The 12,082-nt window shown below is 36.6% G+C and overlaps 1 protein-coding gene across 2 annotated transcripts in view; it reads right to left on the reverse strand.

Moving 5' to 3' along the window:
* LOC145978657 (uncharacterized) overlaps nucleotides 1-12,082 on the reverse strand; it is a 56,937-nt gene that overhangs the window by 18,650 nt on the left and 26,205 nt on the right. For both annotated transcript variants that reach the window (XM_083111431.1, XM_083111422.1), the window contains exons 5-6: nucleotides 7,159-7,269; nucleotides 782-929 (exon numbers count right to left, since the gene is read on the reverse strand). In XM_083111431.1, coding sequence (XP_082967557.1) covers nucleotides 782-929; nucleotides 7,159-7,269 — 259 coding nt within the window. The remainder of the gene's footprint in view (nucleotides 1-781; nucleotides 930-7,158; nucleotides 7,270-12,082) is intronic.

The following is a 12,082-nucleotide window of genomic DNA, read 5'->3' on the forward strand; positions in this document are numbered from 1 at the left end:
GGCATGAGTGCCTCGAATGAGACATATTCAAAGATGGTGGCACCTGATATGTTCACCAAGTGCATTTTCCCACCTAATTACATTACATTTATGTTTTTATGAACAAAAGTAACAGAAATATTATGAACATCCTAGGGAAACATGTAATTTATTTTCAAACAGTTGAAAAATCTAAAAAATAGAGGTGGTGGGACTGCAAGTGTCTTATTGGTGTTCAGGTATCTCATGTGGTTTGTGATTAGTCAAAAGTGGCAGAAGAAAGCAAGTCTAAATATCGTGACAATTATGCAAAATGAAAAATTTTCAATAATTTTTGCACAAATATTGTGACACAACTCTTGTTTGTTTTAAGTCCACTCTATTGGGACTGGAACCATTAAGTTGGATCTGAACCACTGTGCTGTGTGCCTCCACTGCAACTGAACCTGAGGCTCCTTGATGACAAAGTGACAGCATTACTACTACACCATCTAGTTTCTTGACAATCTCATTTGTGAACCTATGAATATTTTAAAGCAAAACTCTGATAGATCGATATGGTGTAGTTCGCATTTTTAAATTATTGCGAACAACTGGGAATCATACCAATTCAAAGAACATCGATTCAAAGTGGTTACGACTCGGTCTATATCTAAATCCATTACAAAAAAGGACAAGAAATATACAGAAGGAAATATAGATCCACGAGTTCTGCAGAAAGCTCAATGCTGAATTCAAAACACAGTAACATAACAACAGAAAAGAACACAGGGAAGTCTTCACTGTTTTATTAATGACTTACCTTTGACTTCTTTTTGCCTTTATTTGCTTTTTCAATTTTCCTCCGAAGAAATCTTACAGCTACACGTTTTGAATCCAACATCAAATTGTAGGACTTTTGGAAATCATCAATGGCAGCATCAACCGTTTTGTATCTAATGTAAGCAGATCTGAAAGATATGAACAAGTAATATTTTTGTAAAAAATATAATTAAAACTGTTATTATTTGCAGGAGTATGTCTATGTGGCAGAATTCTTCTGGCCAAGTTCTTAATGTAGAATGTACTAAAGGAAACTGAAGCAATATAGGACAGAAACAAGAATGTATTAAAAATAGTGACCATCATGAAACTGGGATGTAAAAAGAATTATAATGGACAAAAAATAGTGACCATCATGAAACTGGGATGTAAAAAGAATTATAATGGACATCCTTTTTTTCATTAAGGAATTCAAACTGTGTCTACACTTGCCACACAAACTTTCCCCCTTTCCTCCCCCACACAGAATCTTCATGTTAGTACTTGTTGAATGTATGCACTCTTTCAATATTCATGAAAACAAGTGCTTATTATGGTGGTGTTCTCAGTACATGGGATCCTTACCAACATTTATAATATATGTTCAAGTCAATATGAAGAAATTCTCATAATGCTACAGCCTTTTGTGCTAACAGGATTTATTTTAAATCAGAACTGTATCATAACAGACTGATTTATTGGTGTTTCTAGCACATAAGATTTCATTTTACAAATTATTTTGACTGTTTTAATCAATCTTCATCAGTTGGGCAACAACAAGCATACTAAGGTTGGTGTTAACCTTTTTCAGGTTAGCTTTGATATTTCTTATTTTTCTTTCCTGTATATAATGTCTAATGTGTACTCTTTACCTTTTTTTCGTGTTTGGGGAATAAAAGATGCAGGATCAATACACTTAATCGAATTACTAACTTTACTCTTAATGGTTCTATTAATTTTGGTGGCCCCGGCAAGCATTTGCATGGGAACTTGTTGCTTCACTGCTGGGCAGGCTTTTTGTTCCTGTTGTTTCCCTGCATGCCACTAGGAGCTCTGGTGTAGTCACTTCATCTGCTACATTTGCTACAAGGTCTGGATTTCAGTTGCTGCAGTAGCACGAGCCAAATGTGATGCACCTGCCTGCTATTAGTATTTAGATCATGCAGAAAGTGCATAATTGCATCTGTCTCTTTGATCTTGGTGTCCAAAGCAAGCCTGATAGAAACATTTCTCACCCTGCTCCCATCTCTCACATGGGACAGTAAAGCAGAGATGCAGGTCCGACATCCAAACCATCACCAGCAAACAAGCAGCAACAAAATGAAATGGATTGCCTTCCCTTACCACCATACTACATCCAACAACTTGCCAAGACCCTGAGGTTGTAGCGCAACTACAGGGGAAAGGCACTGCCCCCCCCCCCCCAACCTTGGACTGAAATGAGTTCTGGGGGGGCAAAGTATACCTTAAAGGGGCAATTATCGCCCACAACTTCAAATTTTATGCAAATAAAAATAATTTTCGTAAAATTTTCTTAGCGATCCATGCTTTTCTCAGTTTTATGAAGTTCAGAACTGTAGCTAGGGAGCAGCAGGAGTCGGCCCTGGGCACCGAACAATATAAATGGAAATAAGTTGTAAGATTGATTGATTGATTTTTGGTTTTAAGTCCACTTTATGCACAGAAAGGCTAATCGGGACTGGACGTACAGTTTAAAGTGGGATCCGAACCACTGTGCCATGTGCTTCCACCAGATATCGAACCCGGGACCACTTGATAACACGGCAACGATGTTACCATAACACCATCGGGGAGGCACAAAAGTTGTAAAAGAGAGAATGCATTGGCGTCCCATGAAATGATTTGCACCCTATTAAATCAATATTAATATTAATTACACCCTGCAAAAAAATTGGATCCAAAAATATTCTTGCTCGCTTCGCTTGCACTTGGCATTGTTCTCTGTAAAAAAGTGAAGTGCTCCCCTGTGTTTAGCACTACGCCATGAAGGCGTATAGGGGGTGTGGCGGTAACGCCCCACACTTTCTTGATCCGGTTGTGAGTGGGGGTGATGTGATCAGCATCACGCCCCTGACCACCTTTACCCCCCAGGGTTTCCCCCAGGTAACCATGTTATTCGACGCTGGGTGGGTGCCGGGGCCGCTTCCAACGTTAGAAAAGTTCCCTGATTTGAACCGGCCAGGGATCGAACCCGGGAACTTTAGCATGGTAGTCAGACACGTTACCAACTGAGCTACCGCGGCCACTCATTGTTCTCTGTAATGCATTGTAAATTTCCAGACAGAGAAGTAAGACTTGTCTTAATTGATTTTGTTTAAAATGCATGAACAATTGTTTTAAGGAAAGGGAATGTGCACATTTCAGAGACAATTTAGGTAATGTATTTAAATAATATATGTTGTATAGAATATGTATTAAAGAAACTTTGAATACTTACACAATTTAGTGTCCACGTCGCTCCATGTTGCATATATGTGAAACATATATCGTGCATGAAAGTTATACATGTTAATGTAAAAAAATAATTATATTTGAAATGCATTTACCAAGCCTTTTCTGTCTTTCAAAAATAATTTGTGTGCTTGTTTTCAATTATTAATGTGAAATTGAATGTGTTAAAAATATAATTCAAATTGATTGTTCAAATACAAACGTTGTAGCACCAACTTCTACCATCTTTTTGCATAATTACAAGGGTAATAACATCTTTGATACTACTACTACTACTACAAAAACAACTACTATTACTACTACTAATAATAATAATAATTCCCGGGTTCGAATCCCAGCTTGGGCATTGATGTTTGTGAGTGTCCATTCATCGATTTCATCACATCATCACTCATCCCCATCTTCACAAATTAGCCGAAAGTGGCACAAAATCAATAACAATAATAATAATATAATAATAACATTGTTATTAAAATTATTATTATTATTCGTACGTTTATGCTGGTACTTGCCTCCCCAGACAAAAATTTGTGGTTGTGCCTCTGCCCTGAGGCAGTTTGACATCACATCCAACCACCTTGCCAAGACCCTGAGGCAGTTTGACATCAAACTAGCACACACACCAAGAACAAAAATTACCAGTGAAGTGAAAAAACATAAATGAAATTTCCTCTCTCAACTGGACAACCTGGGAGTATATAATTTCCAGTGTAAGTGTAATTCGTATTAAACTGGCAGATCTATTAGAGCCATCAGTGAATGCACACAACAGTACTTGACAGATGCCAAAAAATCCTAGCCAACTCCTGAACTAACCAAGCGCAACTCAAATTTAACAGGAACAGGGTCAGAAAAGTTTCTGTGAGGCACGTTTCGCACACGCTAATTGACACCAAGATCAAACACACACACACAATTATGTATTTTCCACATGAGCTAAATATTGACAGCAGACAGGCACATCACACTTGGTTCCCGCTACTGCAGCAACTGAAATCCAGCACTTGTAACAAATGCAACAGATGAACTGACTACAGCAGCACCCCTAGTGGCATGCATGGAAACAACAGGAACTGGAAGCCTGCCCAGCAGTGAAGCAACAAGTTCCCAAATGGATGGTAGCAGGGGCCACAGAAATTAATAGAACCATTAAAAGTAAGTCTAGCAGATAAAGAAAGTAATTTATTTACATGTATTGATTTATTTGGAATATCAGCATAATAATAATAAAACATTATATAATCAGCACAGTGATTCAGTATTGAACTGCCACATTGAATAGAATTACCTTTTTGTTTGGTTTGCTTATACAGTGGAACCTCGATTTTACGTGTTTCCACCTAATGTGTTCAACCATCTAGGTCCCATCAAAAGGTTATGTTAAATAATAGGATGTTTGCCTTGATCTAAGTTTGCATTAACTCTGTTTTTCTGTGTTGAGGTCATAAAATTTGCCAGAAGATTGTTCTGTTGGTATCTTTCATTTTTGTCATTCACAAAGTGACCTTGAAATTCTAGCAGGCTGGCTTTTCATAGGAGAGGAGGGAGAGAAGAGCTATTGCAGGGGGAGGTAGGTGCTCACACGCTTCATTCATCGCACCTCTTTTGACCAACAGGACAGAATAAAATAAACTTCTTATATTCCCTGACAAGTTATAAATTAGTCAAGCCTTCTGCTCTACGGAAAAACAAACACACTGTTGCCAAACTGATGGTTGCTAAATGCTGCTTTCTCTACGGTTTAAATGAACACAATCTAAGAATGTGACTGAGGTGTCTGTTTGCCCGCCACAAAAATGCACATCGGAAATTCATAACAGGAATCAATCGCTATTCAATTCTTTACCCATACTTTTAGTGAATCCTTTCTAGTTGATGGGGGGTAAAACTTGTTTGTGAAAACTTTTCCTTCTTTTCTTTTTGTTTGTGATGCTGTTGGCCATGAAAAAAATTAATAAGAGTTTGCCAAACTCAGTTATCAGATATTGGATAAAAAAGTACCCCTTTCCTTTAATAGGAAGTCGTTTATATTCCTCAGGACATGTGGTAGGATCTAAACTGTATTTCACTGTCAATTACTTTTATTCCAAAACTTTTTCAGTAAAAATATATAATTTGAAGGGCTCGGGTGTAAAACACTGTAAGATACATGTTGGTCATTTCTGAGTTCATTAAGAAAAAAGGTCATTAGAATTTATATTGTAGATAAATTGTTTTCGTGTTGTGTTTACCAATTTCAGAAGGCTACACTGAGTCCAATGCAAATTGTATGACATGGCAATTTCACTCGAAAATTGAAGGATGACACATTTTACTTTGTAACTCAAAAATGACTAAAATGTCACTTACCATGTTTTACACCTGAGCCCTTCATTTGATAAATCAGCATGAAGCTTCAAGTGCACAAGCACATGTATTTTTTTTATGTGGGTTGGTGGGTGGTATGCTACTCATGGACCGAAAAATACAACATATATTACTGTTAAAACAATTGTGGAGAGTGTGGGAACAAATGTATTCTTATGCATGGGACAGAGGATTTTTTTTCATGCAGATCATTTGAGTTGGGTTTTGTGGTGACAGCAGCAGAAAAAATGATTGGGCTATACTCTGTCCTGGGAATCTGTGGAGAGAGCGAACAAAAACAAGTCTCCGCTAAGTGATGACTCAAGAGGGTTTGATCAATGAACATGTTAGAGTGGAAACGAGTGCAGCTACCAGCCATTTGCAGCAGTATACATTGCTTTGCTCAACCAACTTGCCTTCTCCCCTTCCCTTCCATTATGTGCAGCCTTGCTCCACAGGTTCCTGACACAAAGTATAGAATAACATACATTTATCTAGTTTATCTTATTTTGGCAGGAGGGGGAGGGAGGTTGAACTGGTAAACCGGCAGTCTTTCATGTCTTCTCCTGCCCCCTCTGACATCATCACTGCACTAATCTTGTTTTAATTTTCTTGCTTGCATGCACTCATGGGTAGATTAAGGGCACGGAAGTGGAAGTGCCCTCCGTGACATGTCTGAAACAATTAGCATATGGGTATGCAGTTTAAAGTAAGATCCCAACCGTTCTACATGTCTCCACTTTGTAATGAATCCAGGACACTTTGACTGTAATATAAAAAGATGATTGTCCCTTGATGTCTGACAATAAGTGAACACCCCTTACCCAAGACTTTTAAAACTAGCAACCAATTGCCCATTAATAGAGTAAATGGAAATCCCACCCAATTAGATTCCTAAATTCAATCTAATAGGTAGCAGCTAAAAGCAGACTCTACCCATGAAAAAGGGTCATAAATTTGCCACTGATTTTCACTGCATGTCTTGCTGTTTTCCTTAGGAATTCATATTTATGTTTTCTGCTGTTAAATTATTTTCAATACAATATATGCCCAAAATAGTTGATTGTGTGGTAATTTCTCACCTGCACTTGAGTTTCACCCTTCTCTTATGCTCTCCAGCTTATTATAGTTTCTGTAGGTTAAATTTATGGGCCCTTGAAAATCATAGGTTCCACTGTCTTTTCTTCACAAAATATTAAGATTCTATTATGTTCAATTCTATGTTTCCTTTTGAAAGCACTATTTATAATTTACATTTGTGGTAATGTTTGCTGTTGCTAAACCAGTATCTGAAGAAATTAAGTAAAATGGAAGGAATAGAACTGAAATGTCCCAAGTTATATTTCAACAAGGAACGACATGTTATTTAAAAATAAGAAAATTCACATAGATTATGCTATTTCAAGGTACAAATCAAATTATTCTGAACTCTTATTACATGCCACATTTTGTTCATATTAGCCCCACTCACTCTAATAGTTAAATGAAACTTCAGCATAAATTTCATAGATATTATGATGGTGTTAGTACTGTACATCATGAAATGGCATCCATCCTTACCTTGTGTTTTTAATTTTATGTGGATTTGTGACATCTATTTTGTCAGCTCCTGGGAATTTCTCTTCAAGGGTCATTTGGGTAACATTAGGAGGTAAGCTCCCAATGTACAATCTAAATAAATAATAAAAAAAAGGAAATTGATTTCTTTGCACAAAAAGTATACACTTCAATACAAACTTACAGTTATTGTCATATATATGTATAAATACACACACGCAAAGAATTCTGCACTATTAACAGCCCATTCACACAAAAGTGAATCCTTAAACTTGATAATTTTGAAAATGTGATTGCATGCACTCTGTTGGGTTGCATGATTTCTACTGCCATAATCATTGCTACGATAAAATTAATGCATAGAAAGAAGATATCATCTTGGAATTTTCTACAATACACAACGTTTACATTAAGAAATTGTGAATTTTGGAAGAATATAAACTTATTTCATTTCATGGATTCTAAAGAATAAATTATTTTCCTGTAGTTTACGGTTATTACAAGCATAAGAAAACAGTTTTTCGTTGTGACATTTCAGAACACACGCTCCCTTCATCAGACATTTATTTTCATTTTGACTAAAGATACAGTTATAACAATGGTTAGCAATTTTTTAAACAAAAAGAATCCCTTATATAATGGATGTTGTCAAAGTTACATTCTTGTAATATAGCAACTTAACTGTGAAAAGAAGTAGTCTGTTTTATTTTTATTTCAGATAAAAAAAATTGATCACATTATTTTTTTATTTAAAATTATGAATCCTAAATATCATCAGGTAATTCAAAGTCATCATTGTTTTCACGAAGTCTCTTGATGTTTTCTGTTACATTAAATTTTAAAGATGGTGGCTTACTCCATCTGTGAAAAAGAAAACTCCATACTGGATCTATGTTACCATTTTCATTATTTAATTTATTCCAGTGTTCTTCTGCAATGAACGAAGCTTCCCAGACATACAACTCTATGTTTCCCGTCAATCTTTTTAAAACCCTTCTCTTTTTAATCAAATGCTTTTCTTCGATGATGTGAGCTGACAAACCTGTTCTTGGGTTTAGATTTATAATGTCCAAATTGTGTTCATGCCATCTCAGGAAAAAAATTAAAAATATATTATCCATTGTTGTACGTGAATGTTCTTGCGAACCCATGAATAATAATGTAATTTCTTTCATTCATCTGCAAATTAAGACAATTGACACAACAATTCAAACATCAGTCCATAGGAAAAAAGTAGCAGGGGAAAAATACATCCATGCCAATTCAGAACATTCACGTACAACAATGGGTAATATATTTTTATTTTTTTTCCTGAGAGCACAAAGACTATGTTCTAATAATAAGGATATCAAAAATGAAGAAGAAAGTCTTTTTAATATAGCAAAAGAAAATGGCTTTCACACTAACAGAATAAACCAAATCAAAAAACAAGTCGAAAGAAAACTAAAGGAAAAGAGAAATACAGACAAAGATGAAAAATCTGTTAAAAATAAATTTGTGTGCATTCCATTCCACAAGGGATTCTCGCATAAAATTGCAAAAATTTTTAGAAGATTTAATTTCAAAATTGTTTTTAGATCACCAAGAAGTTTGGAAGGTACATTTAATGAATTCAAAATGAGAAACTCTCTATCAGATGTGGAAACCATAGGAATATATAATATAAGTTGTTCATGTTCAAAGGATTATGTAGGACAAACAGCAAGGAAAATGACAATAAGATGGCATGAACAGGTTGGACATTATAAATATAAAGCCAAGAACAGGTTTGTCAGCTCACATCATCGAAGAAAAGCATTTGATTAAAAAGAGAAGAGTTTTTAAAAGATTGACGGGAAACATAGAATTGAATGTCTGGGAAGCTTCGTTCATTGCAGAAGAACATTGGAATAAATTAAATAATGAAAATGGTAACATAGATCCAGTATGGAGTTTTCTTTTTCACAAATGGATTAAGCCACCATCTTTAAAATTTAATGTAACAGAAAACATCAAGAGACTTCGTGAAAACAATGATGACTTTGAATTACCTGATGATATTTAGGATTCATAATTTTAAATAAGAAAATAATTTGATCAATTTTTTTTTATCTGAAATAAAAATAAAACGCACTGCTTCTTTTCACAGTTAAGTTGCTATATTACAAGAATGTAACATTGACAACATCCATTATATAATGGATTGTTTTTGTTTAAAAAATTGCTAACCATTGTTATAACTGTATCTTTAGTCAAAATGAAAATAAATGTCTGATGAAGGGAGCGTGTGTTCTCCTGAAACGTCACCACGAAAAACTGTTTTCTTATGCTTGTAATAACCGTAAACTACAGGAAAATAATTTTACAATGCAGCAATGCGTACATACAAGAAAAACTGAAGAATACAGTTTAAATATTAACAATTATTACATTATTTAGTTGCTTTTGGAAAATTATTAGTTTTTTTTTGTTTTCTTTTTAAAAAAAAAGTGGGTTACAAGAGCAGTATGCACAAAAATATTATGAAGACATAATAAAGAGCAATTGTTCTGATGTCACAATTGGAAGAACACATGATAATGAATTCTTGCATTTGCACTACATACAGTCAACTCTCAATTCTACGACCCCGAGTATAACGACCCCCTCGAAGTAACAACCCTTTTCCCGGAACCGTGAAAAATTTAGAAAAAAGTTGAAAAATTTGGAAAAAAAGTTGAAAAATTGAAGGAAATCGGCCAAAAAATGCATTGGTTTTTTTCCCACTCACTCCCTTCACGAGCGCTCTACTGCTCACAATTGGGTCTGAACTAAAAATAGACACCACCACACCATGCTTGAGTGATATCCAATAGCACTTGACCTCTGCCCTCCCCTCCCTCAAGTGCATCAATGTTACCCCGCACCTGACGGCTGCTACCCAACGTGCCAGGCTTGTTTTGCCACACTTGCTCTTGGATATGTGCGTGAGAAGAGAAGATCGAATGTGCTTGGATCTTATTTTAAATCGACCTTGACTTGTTTCCTTGTCCTAAGAGCTACTGAAAAATCGCAGGCGAGGAGGGGGGCAGCCCGAAATGACTGCTGGACTTGCAGTCTTTGCCAATGTGTATGGCAGATCAAGTTCTCTAATCGATAAATACACCACCTTGAGAGATAAGATCGCCGGTATGTTCCAAAATACAGATGCGTGGCACCTGGAAGTCTGGCCCATCTGTCCAGCTCTGACCTACAGTTCAGCAGGTTCCCGTGAGTGAGCAACTCTCGGCCTTGTAGCCGACAACTTCCAGTAACCGTTTTCATTCAAAACGTGTTCTTTGTTCCCTGCAACACTTCATAAAAAAGCGAAACTGTTAGAGATAATCAAAACCACATAGGCGAACTAAAGATCGTCAACCTGCTTAATGCGCTGTCATCCAGGTTTCCACAAAAGTTTACATCGATCTTACATGCATCATAACTCCCGTTTCCCACTTCATACGTTTTCCTAATTGTGTCATAATATCTACCAAAAAAGTGTTCCGTTGGCTGACTGACTTCTCCCTTTTTTCCTGTCAGCAAACGTGGGGGGGAGGGGCAATGCCGATTGTTTCAGCCACGATTTTCTTGCTCGTGTGTGCACACGGGCTGATTACAGGGGAGGGTGGAAGTGGATCCACCCCTCTTCCTTTCCTTTGACGTCTAAAATGGGGCAACCAGTTCTGGATATATTCTTGAAAACGAACAAAAACCATAAAACACGTAAAAAAAAAAGGTGACCCCCCCCTTTTCCCAGCTCATTCTCCGCCACTGGTGTGCACGGCAATGTTGATAATTGCAGAATTCAGTTGTTTTTTGTTTTTTTTTATGCTGTTGTCTGCATAGGAAATATTACCTGTATTATTATCTGTTGTATGGTAAAACGTAAAGCAAGGGTCATTTCTTTCTTCTTTACACTGCTGTTAAAAGTTCAGTCTTCGACAGATGCATTATATTTAAAATGCTGGGATTTTTCTCTTCTGCCACCTGTTGCTCGAACTTCCAGCCGGTCTCCTTGTATTTATGATGCAGCTGGCGCCAGTGTTTTGTCTAGCGTCTGCAAAGATCTTGCTTGCCGATAACAGCGATGACTCATCCAGCGCGAAGGAAAAAGTTATTGTTTTGAATCTCGCAAAGCTGTTTTGATTTGACGATAATGAAATTCGATCTCCAGAAAGGAAACAAGAGTTAAAATAACTTCCAAATTAACTTCATTAAATCATCGATTAACGATTAACGTGAGAGTAAATAACGATCTCCCATTTTGATATGAAAATGCGCAGTTTCATAAAGTTTGTTTTCAGTTCATTTTATGCTGATGGGCTAATCGGGACTAAATATACAGTTTAAAGTGAAATTCAATTCCAAACCCAAATGACTTTCGACTGGGATGCTGTTTAATGACGTGTCCTAGAATATGCATTGGGTGAAGACATCGCAAGTTGCACATTTCCTTTTTCACACTGGAATACAATGCAAGTCAAGGAAGGAGTATGGACTGCTCCCTTGAATGGGGTAGGGGGGAGGGGGGAGGGAGAATGAAGTTGGTTGAAGCGAAGAAAACGTGACTTTTTTTTTGGCGATGTATTTTACACAGCCGAACGAGAACGAAAATTATTTTTTGTCTGGTGCCTAGAAAGGTTGCGTTGTTTCTCCCGAGAGATCTAATCTTACCAGTTAATCTTGTAACAGACAATGCTCCAGTAGACCCTTATAAAATCCAACATTTATTCTGCCCAATTATCTCCCGACTTTCGCTGGCACCAGTGTGACTGGTGTCAAGATTCTTCGAGTTTCGCTTGCAATAAGTGAGAGATTGTTTTCCTTTCCATAGGTTTGCACCGGCAAACGGGTTTCTCATGAACTAGAATTGTAAGAATTTCCTGGAAAAGCAACAACTGTGCACAATTGAAAGAAAGTAACATTATTT

This window comes from Lepisma saccharinum, chromosome 1 (assembly GCF_977018435.1).
Source record: "Lepisma saccharinum chromosome 1, izLepSacc3.1, whole genome shotgun sequence".
Taxonomy (NCBI): Eukaryota; Metazoa; Arthropoda; class Insecta; order Zygentoma; family Lepismatidae; genus Lepisma; species Lepisma saccharinum.